Source organism: Seriola lalandi, unplaced genomic scaffold, assembly GCF_002814215.2.
Source record: "Seriola lalandi dorsalis isolate HSWRI2012SDOR001 ecotype SW California unplaced genomic scaffold, Sedor1 jcf7180002054504, whole genome shotgun sequence".
Classification (NCBI taxonomy): domain Eukaryota; kingdom Metazoa; phylum Chordata; class Actinopteri; order Carangiformes; family Carangidae; genus Seriola; species Seriola lalandi.
Genome location: NW_019525057.1, coordinates 520,907 through 541,266, shown reverse-complemented (window position 1 = coordinate 541,266; position 20,360 = coordinate 520,907). Strand labels below are relative to the sequence as shown.

Sequence of the window (20,360 nt, the reverse complement as noted above, 5' to 3'; positions counted from 1 at the left end):
AATATCATTAATAAGGAGGAAATGCTCAGATGAGAAATGCTTGCCGCCCTTGAAAGTGTTCCATAAAATACAAACGCTTCATTCACCAAAGACCTTGAGGGTGTTCAAGGAAATATAAGCTTTTTTGCCATCAAGTTCACCTAAGGACAAAAAATAAATAAATAATGACAATATGTTTCAAAGGTTTCTTTGAACTAAGCGACCTTTGTAGGCTCCTGTCTGAGCAGGAATGGAGTGTAATTGATGTGGTCCCACTTTCAAGGGGAGAGGAATGACAATGCATTTGAGTGAATCGGTCGACCTCCCCTCCTGAGGCCTACAGCTCATACAGGCAATATAAAGTTATACTATAAGTTACTGGCATGTAGTTCTCTCTACTTTTACAAACTGTGTCGTCTGCAGTATCTGTATCAAACATCAAAAAGTAGAGGCATATTTGTGGTATGAAAAACTCTTATTATTGCTGCTGCTCTGCTGCCATGCCAGTGGAAATACCGTTACTCTGCCTCTCTCTCTTTTCTTTTTTTTCCATGGAAAGCTGGATTTGGGAAAAGCCTTGCCTCTCTCTCCTCCTCCTCCTCCTCCTCCTCCAGCCTTCACATCCGGGTCAGTTAGGTTGGTTGGAGCTGGATGCTGCCTTCAGGCGCCCCTCGTAACGCTGTACACTTGTAAGTTTGAGAGTTGCAAACACCATTCCCTTGATGCATTTAAAATGATAATAGTTTTTGCAGTGTTATTTTAAAAAATAGTTTGCAAAGAACAAATTCGGGGATTTATAAGGTAATTTTGTATTGCTAAAGTGGTAGAACTGCATAAAAAGTAGTTTTTCAAATGTGATTTAATCTCTGCAGGTGAAGGGAGTTAATTAGAAAGGCTTGTTCTATACATTTTATGGATGAATGGTCCTACAGTTAGTTAGTTCATTAGTTGTTTTCATGACACTATTAATTTGTTGGTCTAGCATGGACATACAAATACAAGTAAGAGTCTGTATGTACATCCAGCAGCAGGTCCATTGTATTTGAACATATTTTTTATTCTTTTTTAATGAATATTCAAATTGTAATGAATCTTAGCTGGTGAATGGACTCCATACTCCTAAATTCGGTTTTACTTTTTTTTTTTTTTTTTTTTCTCGCTGAACCTGTCAATTCCGATGTTAGGGGCAGAACTTGAAGGCATCACAAGTTGAGCAGCTCTCAGTTATAGCAGACTGATGATCCAGCTGCTGTGCGTGTGTGTGTGCGCTGACATGGATACAACTGGCGTTTACTGTTGAAACTGGACACATTACAGTGTTACGGTGACACTGGGGGGCTTCAGAGAGCGATAAAACTTCTTCCACGGCCGCACTCATGTGATTTCCCCTTGTTTGAGCCATGTCCAAGAGCCTGAAGAAGAGGAAGAACCACTGGACTAACAAAGTCCATGAGAGTGTCCTTTGCAGGAATGAGGAGGGGGAGCTGGGGCTGGAGTTGCAGGGCGGCGCTGAGAATGGACAGTTCCCGGTTATCGGCGAGCTTCTCCCGGGCAGAGCGGTGTGCCACAGCGGTAAACTCTTCCAGGATGAACTCCTGCTGGAAGTCAACGATACCCCGGTGGCTGGACTCACCACCAGGGACGTCCATGCTGTGGTCAAACACAGCAAAGACCCCGTCCGACTCAAGTGTGTTAAACAAGGTGAGGTCCCTGAGCTTTCACACCAACTTTCCCGCATGTCGTAGTTGGCTCTTTTTTTTTTTTTTCCTTCTCGGACATTTTTTGAAAACCGTTAGCTTTATAAACGCGCTCTGTGTTTTGACAGCAGTTGCTATTGTCTCCAAAAACTGATAAGTCTCCCTCATGCTCGATGCTGTGAACAAGCCACGTTAAGAAATTTAACTTTTTCTGGGTGTTTATTGTTGTTACAAGTCTCCTGCACTCGGATATTAATATTCCTCCCACAGTCGTTGTTGGGCGAAGGTGTTTCAGACATGCTTCGGTTGTGTTGTGTGGTGTGGTGGGGTCCTGTTGCTATGTGGTGTAGTTTGGCTTTTTAAGGGGGTGTGTTACATTTGAGGGAGTCAGAAAAAATACACATTCCACTGTTCATTCAAGTGCACACTCATTTAAGATATTGCTTGGATCCTTTCAGCCTTTCAACACAACAGGGAAGCTGTAGTCACTTTAATATTTTTTAAATGTCATGCAGCCACCATTGGTCAAGATTACAGAAAATCCAATTGCCTATAATACCACCACCATAAACAGGCGGTTAGATTGATTAGATTGATTACATTGAGATTTACTTTCAAGCTATGCAGTATTACAAGTAAACATGCACTGTATGGCCATTGGTAATCAAAATTAATATCACTGATACATGTTTTGTATTCATATATTATGAATTTAACCTATACTTATAGAGCTGAAGCCATAAATTGATAAATCATCTGCAAAATTTGGTAGTTTATTAATCATTAATATCATTTTTAAGTAGTTCTCTGGTTTCAGTTTCTTAATTTTGAACTTTTTCAGATTGTCTTGTATGTGTATGATAGTAAACTGTATATCTAGGGGTGAGGGACTATTGGTCAGCCAAAACAAGAAGTTTGAACATGGCAACTTGAGTTCACTCTAACCATTTACAGACCCAGGGGTTGATTGAGAAAATAATCATCAAATAAAACAATTGTTTGTTGCAGCCTTAGATGTATAATTTGATATTATGATGTATATTGTTTTGGCACCTCTGAGGTTCTTGAGGTTTCAAGTTTGTTTTCTTTCTTGAGAACAAAGAAAATTGCTCTACATTTTCAGTTTAACCTTTGAATCACACATATATATCCTTTTTTTTTTTGTAAAGCAGACATTTAAGTATGCAGTATTTATTATCCAATTTGTGCTACATTGAGTGGACTAAATTGGATTTGGAAAGGCTATTGCATAAATATGAGAGCAAATCCCAGACTCCCTATTTCAACATTATAGTGGTGTCATGGGAAATGAAAAATACCATAGAGTGTGATAAGGTCACTGTTAACTCACAGTTGAATGCCATAGACACAGTAGTCCCTTCAGGTACTATATTATGGGGGGGGGGGGACACTTGAATTGAACCCATGCAGCGTCCAGAACACCCATGTAGAAGAGCTCAAGTCATGTAAATTTGCACCAACTCCAAACTCCATCTAATGCCTGTCATCTTTGTCCACTGGACGTGAAGCCGCTCTTGTGTCAGGGACACACTCCTCCGGCCGCCTGGGTCTTTGATCCTCGCGGCTAATGATACTGGGTGTCTCGCGCTGAGAGCCGAGAGGAGGATCTGTGGTCTCTCATTTTGGGGGGGAAAAATCAGCAAAACCCTATAAGAGGCTTTGGATCAAAGTCTTAGCCTGTGTGTTTGTATGTGTGTGACGGTGTGGGTGTGCGATTCAGTGTCACACCAGGGATTTATTCAAAAGGCAGCCAAGCCTATATCAAATTAATGTCTTACTTTTTTTCATGAAATATTTATATCCTCCAGTGATCGCCGAAGTGATTGATATTCTCCCGCTGCTTCGCTCGTGTTTGCTCGATTGACTGTTTGTAGTATAAAGCTGTTTTTGACATGATTGATATGTATATTAAGTAAATATTATGGAGGAAAAAACGCTCTTTTGCAGTGTCCTCAGAGCAGTGAGTTCACAAACAAATTTTTCACTTCTCACCAGGCACATTAAAATCCTGTAATCTGTTTCAGTAGATTCCTTATTGAAGAGGCTGTCCTCTGGAAAAAACCCCAAAAAAAGCTTATAGGTCGTCTGTGCCAGCAGCTTATTACAACCCATAGTTACGTTTTATTATTGGGTGACCTCAAGCAGCTGTAGTAATTATGACGGGAGCAAAGAGGAAGTCAGGTGAAGTCACGTTGTATAAAGACCGATGAAGTCCGTGTTAGGAGGAGGTCGAGCTGGACAGATGTGGACAGCTGTGTCGTTCTTTCCCATTTAAAATCAATAGACAATATTGTTTCCCTATGTGTAACCCTGTGTTTACCATGGTAACCATGAAGATGATTGTCAGTGAAGGCCGAACGAGACGGTCTGGCCTACAGAAGATTATCACTTTGCGTCACCAGCTGTGCCTTCGTTGCCCAGGAAAAGGGGGACGCGTTTCTCGGCCGCAACCGAAGGAGCCCTAGAACTGTGACGCAGCCAGGCTTCAAATGCAGCCGCCGAAGGATGCGGCTCCTGAACCGGGACACAGCTCATGATTGTTTCCTTAACCTAACCAAATTGTGATCTTTCCATGAGCTTAACCACATGCTTATTATTGTAACCATGATGACGAAAGTCTTGGATGCCTGCCGTTGTGGGGACACTGTTTCAGCAGATGCTCCTATGGGTCGTATCAGACTCTAGGGACAAACACCCTGTGTGATTGTTGAGGTTGGAGACAGAGTCAGAGTACAGCACATGTTGTCATAGTAAGCCTTCAAGATGATGCACATCCTACTCGCTCTGCTGTGATTTACTGCAGCCTCATAATAAAAAGAAATGATCAGCTTGCTAAAAGATTTTTTTTTATAGTTAGTCATTTGTTATTATTTATATCTGATTCCGTTTTCCTGCATGCAGTGGAGCCACAGAGGGCCTCTGAAAACAACTTCTGAAAAAGATCTGTAATCGACCACACGACAAAAAACTAAATCACTCGTTGGAAGACTGTATCATAGCTGCGTGCTGTCATGTAGAGGCTATTACTCACGACTTCCTGTGAAACCTGTAATAAAAGCTACACACGGTATTTACTGTCAGAAAGTTTGGTTGAACTTTTTCTGTCTATTTTGACTAATTTTATTCTGCAGAGCTTTTTCTCCAGCGTGCTCGTGCTTAATGTTGTTTTCCCACTGACTCAGGCAGGTGTTCTTATGTTTAGATAAATACCAGTTATTGTTAGAGCTGCTGGAGTCTACGACTGTAAGAAGAAAAATGTAATTAGTAATGAAAAATTACTGCATTTAAAGGCAGAAATATAAATGAAGACTGAATAACATCCAGCAGTAATGATGGGGTTGCAGTCCTGTCTGTCTACAGCGGCGGCATACTTGATATTTGGTCAAAACCTTCAGCCGTAAACAAAACCTTTGTTCACAGCGAGCAGCGGCTTGGCATGAACTTTGAATCAATCTGATGTTACTTGCAGGAAAAATCCGTTCACCTCTGCACCGTGGTGTTTCCGTTTGAGGATGTCATGCTCTTCAAAAACATGTCAGGAATCTGAGCTCTCCTTTTGCATAACCACTATTTTAGACCGAGACAGGAGCAACCTGAAACAGACGAACAGTATGCAATTAAATTTTAATTGTTTGTTATCTGACTTGTCCGACACTGGGTCACACTGCATCGGCTGCATTCCAATAAAATCACCATAAATTGTGCTACGTTTTTCTTCCTTTAGCTTGTCGTTGAGGAACAGGGTCCCTCACCAGTTTATGGTCGATCTCCAAAGGTTGTTCATGGCCTCTTTGAATAATACATCAAAGTTCTCTTATGCAGTGGTCTGCTGCTTCAGTAATGTCACAAGTCTGAAAGAGCTCTCACTTTCTCTTGGGATATCTTGTCTGGTTTGCCAACTTTCATTACGCTCTCCTCTGTAATTAAACATCCTGATCGTGATTTACACCCTTCTCTGTTATAGTGATCATGAATCATGTTCATGCATTCATGCATTCATGCACTTAATCACCTATGTACTGTAATATGACTTTAATTTTTTATGTCATCTGGAATCCTAGGGCACTGTCCCATTTTATGCTCACACACATGCACATACACAATATTAGGATTTTTATTAGTCTCTGAGGTGGGGATTAGATTCAATTGCCACCAGCAATCAGGCCTGCCCTGTAGGACATAATGAGGATCTCCACAAAACACTGATGGGTGTATAAGAGAACATAGGGCACAATTACTCTCCCAGAGACGCAGTGAAATCTCATTAGGGCAAGACATTATGGATAATGTAAGGATCGAGCTGAGACTGCCTCCTGTGGTTACTGCCGCCCCTGCAGATTTGATCCCAGTAAAGGTCTATTTTGCAATTTTTGTAACCGTCTCACAGTGCTGACGTAACTTCTTTAAATACACTTTTGCATGATGGCATATCAGAGCTATGCTTGTGTGTGTCCACAAGATTGCAACAGTAAAGCAGTATTTCAAGATGTGAAGTAAGGTCGGCAGCAAATTCTGAACAGATAATAATAAGGGAAAGCATTAAGAGAAACCTTGTTGCCATGAATGCTTTTTCTTCTGCGACTGCAACATAAACGCCTCAGCAGTGGTCACCAACCTCGGGCTTGTATTTGTCAAAGCAAGGGGAAACTAAGCATGAGTTCAGAACCTACAGCAGCGCAGAGAGACTGGTGAGATAATGACATATAGTCAAAGATGACGCATCACAAGCAGCGCCAGTGGTATGAAATGGTATACACTTCCCGTCCCCTGAGTGGACGTGGTTGTGATTGCTTGTCCATCTCAAAACATAACAGCAAATCTTCAAATACAATACTGCATTCAGTACACAATTGCGCCTGATTTTGCCGCTAGCTTTTATCTGATCAACCCAGTACAAGATCGTATCACTCTGGTCTTCCATTCCAAAACTAGTTAAGTAATAATAACAATAATGGTATTATTTAACAAAGAAACACAAGATTTATTTAAGTTTTTACTTTTAATTCAAGTATAAGTCTTTCTAAACGTCTGCTTATCTGGGTGTGAAGCGACGTCGGCAGCACTGCAGCAGTGAAACCACACCACAACGAAGTTTGTTGCTAAGACAGAGGCAGGTCTAGTTTTCTCCTGATTTATCCGTCTGAAAAATGCCATTTCAGTGTCAGAGCGTTCAGAAGAAATGTGGCTTGTGAAAAATGGGTCCAGTGTTTATTTCGGTGACTATGGGCAAAAGGATAAATAATTTCTCCCATTGGAGTGAATAGACTCAGACCAGCCGCTGTCTCCTAAAGGGGGCGGGGAGGTGGAGAAACCGACATGACACAGATACAGGAAATGATTGGAAGTGTGCCCTCTCTTTTCTCAACTGTCTCTTATACATCCAGTTGGAGTAAAGACGTATCAGATGCCAAAACACTGCCCAGTAGTTTGTGACAGGAAGTTATCACAACAACCGTTTCCTTTTTTGACACGGTGATCGTGAATCAGAAAATAGTGCTTGCATGTATTTGATTGGCGAGTGCATTCGCTCGAGGACATGTTGGGTTGCAGCGAGCGTTGAGAATCAACGTTTTTATCAGACGATGTTTTCCTGGAGCTCTTGCACCCACACTGTATCAAACAACTGGCTCCATTCAAATGGCTGAGAGGGCAGCGTGTTTTTGTTTTCACACAGAGCTACGATCGGTCTGAATGCGGCCTAAGGCACGGCATGAAATGAGACACCCTCTGCCTCTCATTTAAAACATGAGGCCGATCTCAGGGAACAGGTCAATATAACAGGATTAGGACACGAGCGAGGCCATGAGCGGCAGCGGTCCGACGCTGTGACATGTCCACTGTGTGCTGGAGGTATCGCCGTTGTGTTTACACTAAACAAAAGGAATGAAAAGGCAGCCGGGGATGATTCAACAGTTATCTGCTGCTTAGTGGATATTATTTAATCCTCCAGGAAGACACAAAGCTCGCAAGATAGAATGTGAACAATGCCGCTCGCATCGCAGCCGCCTGCAAAATGGTAAAAAAGCAAGTACATCACAAGTGTTACACATCCATTCTCTTTTCACTCAGCCTTACCTTGGATAATCTGCATGAAGGGTAAGAATTCAAACAGTCTCTGTTTCTTTAATTCATAAATATTGCTGCCAAATCATCAAGATAAATTAGCTTTACACATCACATTCCCTCCATCTCTCTCTCTCTCTCTCTCTCTCTCTCTCTACCTCTCTCTCCCACACATGCACACTGCTGTAATGCCCCAGTTCAGTTTCCTATTTCAGGTCCGGTGAAGGATTAATGCAGCCGGCTATAGAGGCTGTCACTGCATCTTTCACTGCCACTGTGGAGTGAGAAGCTCTTACTGTAGATGTGCTGTAGTGCGGCTGAGGAGCGTGTGCTGATTGCGCCTCGCTGAGTGGTGTTGGGCGCAGGTAAGAGCAGACATTTCCAGGTCAGCCGAAGGCAATCAGTGTGCTCGCCGGGCGCCCACTCACTGTTCGTCGGTGTTGGGGAAAGTCATTACCGCAGCCTGGGCACAGACAGGAAGCTTTAGCAAGGCAGAAATGGCAGCGAGCGTGCCACCACTTCTCGAGTTTTAAAAGGTTGTTTGTGGCTTCCGGCGTGGCTCCAGAGATGCTCTGTCGGCCCAACACTTCGGTCCAGAGTGAAATATCAACGAGGTCTGGATGAATTGCCATGGAATTGGTTAACGGCACATTCATCTTTCCCAGAGGAGGAGTATCGCCTTAAGGTCTTTTTAGTAGCTGTTCTGATCGCCTGTTGTCATGGGAATATTCAAATTTACTTTTCTCTGTTGGATCAAACGTTGAAGTTCAGTTCATTCTTTACTTGGAACGTATAGAAAGTTAATATAAGCTCTGCAACCATTTTCAGTTATATCAGAGACCTGGAATCATGGAATATATGATTCAGAGGGCTGCACATCTGCATCAATCTACTATAAAGTCACACTAACCCCCAAAATAATTTTCTAATCGACATACTAATCTTACAATTATATGAATGCATTTTCACCCTTTTATACTAAAGCGAAACAGCGTCATATCCATGTTCAGATCATTGTAGGAGCGGTGTCGTGCTGTGAGGCCACACAACTCTTTTGATTATATCAATAGGAAACGTTACTTTGGTGCATGTGTAAGCAGTTGATGAGTTTGACGTGATGCTGATAGATTGTTTCCTGACCCTTATTCCCTTTATTTTGTGGGTCTTCTACTTAATTTATGACACATTTCTCTGGCCATAGCCCAGTACATCATGCTTTTCCATTAACCAGCTTAAATGCACAATTTGAGATTGCAAACTTAAAAGCGAGTAATAGTAGGAGAAAACCCAGCTTTTCTAAAAAATAAATAAATAAAGCTTTTATTTTGTGCAACACTGCAATGGAAACCCAGCTACAGTTACCTTGTACAGTAGGTGCCTTAAATGAGCCACCACAATCCCTTTGTTTAAGTTTTGTGAAAAAAATATTTCTGCAAAAACTGCTGCACAGTGAAGTCAGAGCTCCCTTAAAGATTCAGACGGGCTTTATTTCAACAGAACCAGTTCCAGGGCAAGTGTTTGCCTGAGGATTTGGTCGTAATGTAACTAATAAAGCTTAAATTTATATCTGAATTTAATAACGGAGCTGTGTAACAGGACCTGTAACAGGATTTTGCAGATATGCAGACAACTATCTTTGCCATTTAAATAAGATTTATGTGTATATAATTTCAAATTCAAAGTATTATTTCATAAGAATCTTAACATTTCATGTCTTTGTGTCTCTTCATTGTTCACAAACCTCAACTTGCAGCGAAACAGGAACACTGTAGATGACAGCATGTCTTGTATAATGATCTCTCATCCTCTTGAACATGCTACAAACGCTGCTCATGCGGTGGTTGAATCGCTGTGTTGTGAACTGCATGCTGTGTAGCTGGAAGCTCCAAGTCAGAGCGAATATTTAGGATAAAGTCATTTACACACCGTCAGCTGGTGTCAGCTGAATGTGAAGGTTGAGGTCGGCCATATCGCACCCAGAGATCAGATCACTTTTGCAAACCTGTACAACAAAGAAACAATTCATGAAAACCACAGCACACATGCCTTCCAGCACAGCACAGGGATAAAAAGCAGCATGTTATGACACCATCAAGTCAATGGCGCGTGCCCAAGTAATGGGATGACTGATGTGAGCGATGATGAGCCCGGACTGGTCACCAGTCTGTTGGGGGGGGGTTTGAAAGATGGGACGGGGCAATCCCTGAGAAGTTGTGTGGAGTCAGACACACACTGTTTGCGTGGGAGTGCGGTAATGATTCTTAGTGCAGTCAGACTCATCTGTCTTCTTGTCAGGGTCCCATTGAGAGTGTTAAGTTGCACCAGCAAGTGCAACACAGAAAGTGTGATACACGTACAGTACACACACACACACACAAACACACACAAACACACACACTGGAGGATTGCTGCTTTTTATGTTTGTGTTTGTGTGTGTGTGGTTGTATATGAGTGCATCCCTGGGGCCCTAGCACCACTTACCACATGCTGTCCAGTCATGCTTGACAGAGGTTTGGTGGAGGGAACCTGTTGTCGTTGCCTCTGTTACACTGTCTGACTGCCAGGCTCACCTCTGGGGACAGGTAATGATAAGGCACACACACGCGCACACACACACGCACACACACGCACACACACGCACACACAAGATCACTCACACATACATATAACAGTCTTCCTCTCCTTGTCAACATCAGCCATCTGTTGTGGCAAGTGGAAGTATTTCAAAGACTGAGAAATGGAAAGGCTGCAAACTTTTCCTGTGCGTGTGAGTGTGTTTGTGTGTGTGTGTGTGTGTGGTGTGCGTGTCTCAGCATGGATATCAGACTATGCAAGTGCTTGTGTGTATTTGTGTGCCTCTGTGGCATTAACTAAATGTATCATGGAATCAGTGAATCCAGGTCTTTGTTAACAGTGAACTGCTTCTTTAGTCTGTTTAAAGGGTGAAAAAGATCTTCATGACCTTCGCCATTATCTAAGGTCTATAAATGAATGGTGTCAGGAGCATAAACAAACTCGGCATAGAGAGGAGCCCCTTACCTTTTCATTATAATTAATTACAGATGAATGGAAGATGGTGTGTATGTATCTCTAGTGTGTGTTTCTGTTGATCTCTCTCCCACAAAGAAGCTAATTCAAGGGTTCGAGGTTCTTCATTTTTCACATGCACAGAGATACAGAGTAAATCATGCAGAGGAATGAAGGACAATAATCCTCCCTTATGTCTGTGTCCCTTGTGTGTCTGCTCATGTTTATATTAGTTGTTGTGTGGGAGTAAAGTAAGCAGTTGCTTTGTTACTGCTTTTGGTCCTTTTCAAAAAGCTTGTACAGCTTTTATGTATATCATATATATATATATATATATATATATATATATATATTATGTTTATATTACAGCAGATATGATATATCTGAATGGACCTTTGACAATATGTCATATACAAGCATGTAATCTTTTATGCTTTCTAAGACCTTGATTATTTTTAATCGTGTGTTATTGTAAGAACAGCTTTTCCTCAGAATATAGGATTTAAATTTAAAGCCACTTCCAGCTGGATTTAAATCTTTGCTAACAATTATTTTCACTGACAGTTGATATATCTTTTTTTTTTTTAATTATTATTAATTAAGTATTCATCTTTTTTTGGGCTTTTATGCCTTTATTTGATAGCACACAGTAGAGAGAGACAGGAAATGGGGAGGCAGAGAGAGGGGGAATGACATGCAGTAAAGGGCCGTCCGATGCGGGACTCGAACTGGGCTGTAGCCTCTACACATGGGGCGCCTGCTTAGACCACTACGCCACACGATGGCCCTTAAGTATTCATCTTTTCCTAAAGGAAATTGAATTAGGTCAAATAGCTATTAGAATTTACCATAACCTAAAGTGTCGCCTTTGGATTGCTTATTTATTGTGGTCAGCAGGCAGAAACCTAAACCTACAGGAGCTTTATAAAAAAGCTTATAAGTTTATAAAAAAATATGAAACAGGAAAAACACAAAAATCCAAACACCTTGTCTTTTCTGTCAGTCGACTGAAATAGTAACAATTCTGTCAATGAAATACATGATATATTTGGTTCTGTGAGGCTGATCTTAGGCACCGCCGTTTCATTATTAACATGCTCACAATAATATTGATGTTTAGCTGGCACAATGTTTACCATGTTAACTATCTTAGTTCAGTGTGTTAGTATGCTAGCATTTTCTCATTAGCACTAGCAAGTGATCTCGACAGTAGCATAAATATCATTCCATGTCAATCCATCTAATAGTTGTCGACATATTTCAGTCTGAATCAAAGTGGCGGACTGACTGACACTGAAATGTTTGGTGCATTATTGTTAGCTGCAGTCCTATTCCTAGTCCTCTTAAGTATTTTTATTTAATAATGACCATAAATCAATCATGACACAAACAGAGTTTGTTATTTTTTTTCATTGTTTGACAAATCAGTTCATTGATTGATTGTTACAGCGTGAGGCAAGTCCTGTGATAATAAACAAGTCTAATATTTTATTAGATGAACATCTCTCCAGATGGCTCAACACATTTCACTTACGATAACTTTAAACAAATGACTGTGGTGTTCTTGATGTGCTAAATGAAGAAGGATTAGATTTCTCACTCTTGCTTAAAAGGATTTGTGATACTTGTACATCAAACACAGCTAAACTCTGTCTTAACAAACAACTAATATTCTGTCTACCTGTGCAGATGTGGTGCGGGAGAGATTGATCCGACAATTAATGAGGCTGTTTTACCTGTAAATTTTAATGAAAAACGACAACACCAGTGTGAGACTCATCTGTTTACTTCAAATCCTTTTTAGCTGATTTTTTTTTTGTCACTGACGTTGACACTTAAGCTGCCAGTAAGCATGTGTTGTCTTCTGAGCTCTACATAGTGAACTTAGTTATTTACAGTGCACTGTATATGTAGACAGTTTTACACCGAGCAACACCAGGGATGTGTTATTTGTTTTACAGGCGTGCTCATTTGTCATGAATTGTCTCCCTGTGATGTTCAATGGCACCTCTTTTGTCCCAAAGATGAGGTGATTCCTCTGATCTGTGCAAGAAATCAGTGCTGTCACCTTTAGTCAGGTTTTATTTTTCTTGCATGAAGAGCAGCCTTGTTTTCAGCTTCCTCTGGGTTCTTCATCAAAAGCCAATCAAAGTCACAAAGAGGAATATTGTAGACCCAGCAGCCCTGTAGGCACTCGCTGAGCCAAAAGTAAACATCAGATTTTTGGTTATGAATCTGTGATGAATCACAAAGTGGTTATGGATTGCTGTTGTGCAACCTGCAAAAATTTTATAGGTGCAACCCCCCTGGATACCGTAAGATTTTGTAGAGAGAGATTTTAGTAAGATTTCATATTTCACATTGGGCAAAGTTAATATTTCTACACCCCCTATACTGCCAGTGGTATGAATATAAATGAGATCTAAATGGGATATTTTGGAGCGAAGACACTGGGGAGGGTGAAATTGGCTGACCTGCTCACAGAGAGACGGGAATATTAAGCAAACTCCTCAGCCCACACTAGTTGTTGCTGATTCACCAAAAAAAAAAAAGGGAACAATCAATACGAAGCGATTAAAGCCTTTCTGAGAGCCGCGGTGGTTGGTCCGTCCCTCTCTGCCTGTCTCTTGGCAAGGATCAAATAGTCTTGTCTTCTTATTCTACATGGATGAGTGTGTGTGTGTGTGTTTGTGTGTGTGTGTGTGTGTGTGTGTGTATGAAAGGGAGTGGTTGCATTTGTGTCCATCTCAGTATGTGTGTTTCTGAGTGGATTAGGGTTGGGCCAAGATGGATTTTTCACGGCTAATCTGTGCTACAAATGGTGGACAATGAATGACAAAAAGACTGACAAAAAAATGCTGCTGCCCGTATTCAAGGGGCATAATGTGTTACCTGGTCGTCCTGGAAACAGAGAGCACATCTTTTTATTTTTTTCGATCGTTTTGGATAAAGACTGGAAACGGCACATAACTCCCTGCCAAACCACAATCTGTCATTTTTACATTTTTATTTGTGTACAGATTTAACAAGCAAGATACAACATGTTAATTAGCTCTGTGGCTATTTTGAAGTGCTGTTTGAATTTTCAACTGTAAATTATATAGTTCACTAAGACATTGTCGCAAAGAACACCAGAATGTAGTGTACAGAAGCTGTACACTACAGCGATCGAGCCAGACCATTGTGCATTGTGGCCTGTCTGGTGAAAGTGCTGCAGAAGAAGAAGTCATCTCGCTAACAGGTTAGGTGCTAACATTAGCATCTGATTTGAGGGGCTGGTGAGCGTGATTCTCCTCTGGCGTCTGGGCTGTGAAAGGTCATAAAAATTGCATGTCTTGTAAGATAACATGTATTTTAACGTATGCTGTATGTGATGCAGATGCTCTGGCATTTGCTAACGCTACGCAGAAAATAATTATGAATATTTGGTGCATAACGATGTAGTAATTTAGCATCCAAGTAAGCTAATCGCCTCCAGCTCAACACAGAACACACAGACATAAGAAAAAAAAGCCCATAAGTCTATTCACCAAAATGTTCAACTAGTCCTTTAAAAAGGCTTTTTGTAAATTTTTGCTATCGCTACATAGCTAACGTTAGCTTTAAAAGCTGTTTACTTACCAGTTTAGAAAGCATCATTGCATGTTCAGCATCAAACTTCATTACATTACTCACCAAGAGCCGTCTCCAGCTCACAGGACGTATTCTACCTTCTCGTCTTGTAAATGCAACGTTGGCTGAAGCTCTTGACAAGCAATAATCAGCACCACCAGCTCTTGGCAAGAAAACTTACAAATAGCCTCTTTAAACTGTCCTGTAAAGCAAAGGATAATGCTACAGCTAACTTCAGAAATTGGCTGAATCCAGTCGAAATCGTGTAGTGGCTCCTTGTGGAAAAAAACAGTATTATTGATCGGTCATGCAATAAATAAGTAATCAAACAAATCACACTGTAGCAATCACATGAGCCACACAGTATAAAATAAAGAAAGCAACACTATACAAACCTGATAAATTAACTGTAGTGTGTTGGAGGCAAGAGCTGCAGTCCAGAAGTGACAGTGCAGCAGTTTCTGACAAGATAAAGAGTCTGCAATAAGACTGTAAACCAGACATTGATTTACCGCCGGGCGGTATAGATCCTACAAGGAACGATGAGACACATTATTAGCATGTCTGTTCAATAAAACCTGCCAGTGCCTCTGCGTTGTTACAGTCTGTGCACTAATAAGTCTGTGCACTGACCACATCTGTCTTACTCTGCTGCCTCACACCGAGGAGTCCTTCAGATCTGTAATGTCTGTGGATGTTTTTTTTGGGGGGGGGATTCCTGTCAAGTCTATATTAGCCTTTAGCTTCCCTTTAGCAACCCACCTCCACCCACCCCACCCTGATATTTTTGCCTGCAGCGAGGTCACCTCCAGCTGCTTTAAGCCAGCTCACATCACTCCTTGGAGGCTTTTTTTTTTTTTTTTTTTTTTTAAATATGCACCACAGTCTCATGCTCTCACTTTTCTTTCCCCCTCCGTCCCATTGACACACAGTCATTTCATCCCCGTTCTCCCATGGGAGACTGAGAGAGACACATTTAAATAGGTTCGGGAGATGAAGAGACTCGACTGCGCAGCTTGGCCCATCCGTCCCTCGGCTCGCAGACATTATTCATGCTTTCCTAACTGTCGGCGAGAGAGCGAGGGACCTTCTGAAAGAAAGGGCTGGCCATGAGAGAGAGAGAGAAAGACACCTGATGCTCAGGAGATGCAGAGAAAGGAAGAGAAGGAAGGCGAAAGCGTTGACAGACACTCTGTTTTTCACACTATTCTGGTTTGCATTTGATTGACAACCATGTGCAGTGCTGTTCTCTGTGTGATGAAGTACATTTTCTGGACAGCTCATGCTTCCTTTAACACAAGATCCTCCAACAGATCTGTTTCTTTTTCTAACCTTTTCTTTGTTTTCAGTTAAAGTTAAATTAGATTTCACTTCGCTGAATCTGGTTGCTATTAAAATGAAAAGCATTTTCTAAGATGACAACGGATACAGTAATAAGATTAGCTCTTTGACAAACAAGGTGTAGTTTTATGTGCTTAAAATGAAATTGTTAGCATTTTCTCTCCACCACAGCAAGTGGAAATGAGATTAAGTTGTCACCTCAGTCCTATTGTCGTTATCAAGACAAGTTGAGAGGAAGCCAAAAGTTATTTTTCTAAACGGTTTTTGAGCAGACTCAAAAAAGTAGGGTTTGTTTTAATTTGATAAAACCTTCAATTTGGTGTCAAATTGACTGATTCCCCAAAAATTACACAGCTGAGATAAAATACGACAACTTATCTAACTTCTTCATACACTCCCAGTTTGACGGTTTGCATTTTTAATGACCTGGATCTGAAATCCAATTTAATTTGGAACCGTTTATCAAAAATGGCAATGATGTAATAGAGTGAGCGAAAGCAGGAGAAGTAATAATGTTGTTTTAGATGGCGTCAGATGCGTCCTGATATCTTCTGGGATTTTTTCTCATCCAAATTGCCTGTTTTCTGGTCTCAATTTATTGTTTTAAGCTCAGCCATTGTAGCATCATAGCTTTTCCCAATAAAACCCACCTGTAGTTCAGATTCCCAAGAGTTTAAAACCAAACACTGTCACAGTATTGGAATTGAAGAATCGAGTCAAAAATATCTTGACATTTGAAGTCAGTGTTTGTCCCAGGAGATTGTTTGGTAGAGCAGCTTTGACTGTGACACGTCTCATTACATCATCAATCCAGCTATATTAATAAATATATGGCATTTCAAAGATCGATCACATGACCTACATTATTAAGCTCTTAAAACATGTTCGTGATTTAGACGACATAATGCTAATATTTGATTAACTCCTCTCTATTGTATGTTTTTGTAATAGCAGATGTTTTGAATTAGATCGGATCTATTTGTTTATTCATTATTGTTTCATTCAAAAGAAGCCGGTGCTTTGTGACTTGGCACAGACTCAGGGAGAACGTCTTTCATTTTTTGGCAAGCAGTCGGACGACTAATCTTTCAGATGTGTCACAGTCAGAGCCTTTGTTCCAGATCGAATCTAAACCCAGTTACTTGGCTCTTTTAACATATGTGCCTCGACTGAAATGACACATTTACGACTGCAAAGTGTCACAGATCAGATCGCTGCTGCGTCGAGGATGACATTGTGAAGGATTAATACAGTGTGACGGGATTGTGCATTGCAGTGTTAACATTCAGCACCTCTCTCACAATCCAAGCCATCAAACATGGAGGAAACAGAGGAGGGAATATGAAAAAAAATACATTGGCACCGACTCATTCATGAGATGAGACAGGATGAAAAAGGTTAACTGAGTGATCATCGTCATCATCATCCCTTTTTAAGAGCATCGATCGACCGATCAAGCTAGTTTGATTTCTTATATCATCATGAAATGATTTTATTGAGGTTTTGGACAAAACAAGCAATTTGAATAAATCGCCTGAGGCTGGCATGAAGACATTTATTTTACATTTTATAGACCATTAATCGATTAATGGTAAGAAACAAACAACAGATTAGTTCTTAATACATACAATTATTAGTTTTAGTCCTTTGATAAACAAACTATAAAACTGGCTGCAGTTAATGAAGAAATATTCAGATGGTTCAGAATCATGGAAGTTTTAGCATTAATAAGTGTGTCCTGCTTTAGTATTGAATATTAAAGATGGACTACTCGGTTTTTACAGTTTTGCTTAAAATTAGCACAAAGTTGGAGGTTAAAATCGATCTCTTGTGTTAGACGGTTGTCTTGATGTTGGAGTAACATGTAGAGGAATCTTCGGGCTGTCGGCCATATTGTACGGCCATGCGCTGTTCTGAGTAACCCATGGCCCTTGGCTGTTATTTTCTCCCCTGTGCTCGGTTTCTTTAAACATTGATTTTCTGCTTCAGGAGCTTCTTGCAAGCTGAAAATATGTTGTCCAAAATATGCCCTCGTCGACTTCCCCCTCTCAGTGCAGCTGAGTCTGACACTGAGCTCTGTTTGTAGTAGAAAGCGTAACTTAGACTCGACTGTTGATTGAAAAGTCATCCTGCTCAGGGCTACTGCGAGATCTGTGCTTAGTCTGGGTTCCTATTGAATGCTAAGAACTCCTGTCTCCACGTTTTATGCCAGGAGAAGAGTGCATTCGCAGCCAGTGATGAAGAGGCTGGAGAATGTAGAGCAGACAGATAACACGCTTTCCCCACAAGTTTCTCATTGCCCCGGGGCGGCGGAGCCATGCTGTGCTGCTTTTTTGAACCACAGGGAGGTACGAAGGGGACTAGGCAGCCGTCTGGCATCGCATCGTCCTCCTCTCCTCCATGACTCTCCACAGAATTGCTGTTATTCACCACAAGGTATGCAGTAATTAGACTGAGGTCATGGGAGTGTGTGGCCTCTCTCTCCCTCCTTTCCCAAACGCAACATCTTTAAAGAAGCGAGACGGCAAGTGTTGCCTGACTTCCTCCAACAATTAACAAAAAAACGCCCCGCTTCTTCACTCCCTTCACTCCTGCCCTGCTGTTTGCTCTCCACCTTCATTAATATCCTTCTCTGTAACTCCCTCACCCTGTTTCCTCATCCTGCTCTTCCCTTTTGATTATACTCTGTCAGTGTAAAGTCAGTGGGGGGAAAATAGACTAATGAAATGAAAGGAATGAAAAGAAAATTGAAGGCACAATCATGCTTCTGTTCTCCGCTCTCTGATTTAAAGCTCACTCCTCAGGCATAAATGTGGGATTTCTTCCCTTTTAGTCTCCTCAGTGGAACTACATGGAAAGGTCACTGTTTACAACTCACTTTTTGCTCCTCCAGAATTAATCCTGCCTAACACACACATTTGAAAATGACTGTGCACTGACCACAAATGTGGCTGCAGTTCATGCACTGAATAAAAAGCCTTTTCTACCGCTCTGCCGCCAGAAAGCTCATTTCACCTGCTTTATTTAATGAGTCTTTTGTTCTCTTCCTCAGTACTCTCAATTTCTTTTATATTCTTGTGTCATTTGGGTCAAACTGAATTTTTTCCCTCAAAGGCGCAGGGTCACTTCATATGCAGTCTTCATTTTCCTGTAGTGTAACCTCCGAGCTCCAAAAAGCCGAGTTTTAAAAAGGTGTAAGAGAAAGTGTTTGTAAGGATATGTGACCTATAATGATGTTGCTATTGTGCAAAATTGTTTCAACATATCTTTGGAAGCAATATCCAATGCTGGCCTCACACCAAAAGATTTCACTTTCACAGACTGATTTCCAATTTCCAGAGTTTTGCTGGAGAGATCATCTCGATGGTTCGGTGTGAAGTGATCGTCCGAGCTGTCGGTCTTGGTAGGCATAATAAGCGTCGAGCTCGTTTCATGTGACACAAAAGAAAACACAAACGATAATAAATATAAAATCAAACGGGAGAGAAAGGAAGCGAAGCGCGGTGAGGGGCTGTTTCGTTTTGACGGGCTTCTTGAAGCCTCACACTGGTCTGCACCTCGCTCTGTGTTGCTCTCTGAAAAAGTGAAGTGCGAGCGCCGCGGTGGAATTTAATGCGGCTCCCTTTGTAACAATGGCTTCTCTGAGCTCGTTAAACTGTCCAGTAGCCTCTGGCTTCAGTCCACCGGCCCAGACCAATGCCTCTATTAGCCGCTCCTTCAATCCAGAGGCTGACTTCTATATGAGCCTCCCCAGGTTCCTGTGGTAGACTGTATGGGTTTAGCCTGGGCCAGACCATGCTTCTAGTCATTATGATGAGTGATGGGCTTCTATTATTCTAACTTGAAAGCGCCCATTGTTATTCTAATTAGGCGTGGCAAATGAGGGCTGCATTGCTAAGCTTCCTTTCTATCTCGCTCAGTTTTCTACATCTACTCTCTCCTCTGTCGCTCTCCCCACCTTCTCTCACTTCGCCTCCCTCCCTCTCTTCCTGTGCCAGCGTGCATTGTGGGTGTTGTCATCCGGCCGCTGCAACACCCAGACCTCATGCAGAGAGGAGTCGTGTGGTGTTTTTCTGTATCTGTGCGGGAATGCTGCAGGAAAAGCCTTGGCGCCAAGTTGGGTCCCAAATGGGAACCCTGGTGCCAGCCACAGCTTTACCACCGCTGAAAAGACGCCTGGCTAAATAAGAGCAAAACCAGCAGAGCTGTGTGCACAGAAAGTGGGGTAGTAGTAGAAAGAATGGGTTCACTGGTACCTGGAAGGACGGGTTAGATGCACTGAAAACCAGCTTTTATTGTGTCACTTGCTCCACCTACTTGTGCACTTGTGCTATCCTCGTAATAGTCGTGTATCCGTCACTTCTAATGTGTAAATACAGACTCAGTTTTCTTTGAATTTCTGTAATATTTTGCCATGGTGTTATTGCAGCTGCAGAGTGTGTCAATGTTGATCTGGTATGTCAGGGTTTGAACAGCATATCTGTTGAGTTGATTGCCATCTTTTAACCCAAAGCGCAACTACTTGTAACGCTCTCTGACATGTGTTGTCATACAGTATCATTACTGCTTCCCTCATGGATAACTCACTGTGTGGTTTTAATGTTTGAACTGAATGTGATT

The 20,360-nt window shown here is 41.5% G+C and overlaps 1 protein-coding gene across 1 annotated transcript in view; it reads left to right on the top strand.

Moving 5' to 3' along the window:
* The first annotated feature begins 1,217 nt into the window (after positions 1–1,217).
* magi2a (membrane associated guanylate kinase, WW and PDZ domain containing 2a) overlaps positions 1,218–20,360 on the top strand; it is a 219,592-nt gene continuing 200,449 nt past the window's right edge. The window contains exon 1 of the mRNA XM_087175818.1: positions 1,218–1,680. Within this exon, the coding sequence (XP_087031944.1) occupies positions 1,380–1,680 (301 nt within the window). The 5' untranslated portion in view covers positions 1,218–1,379. The remainder of the gene's footprint in view (positions 1,681–20,360) is intronic.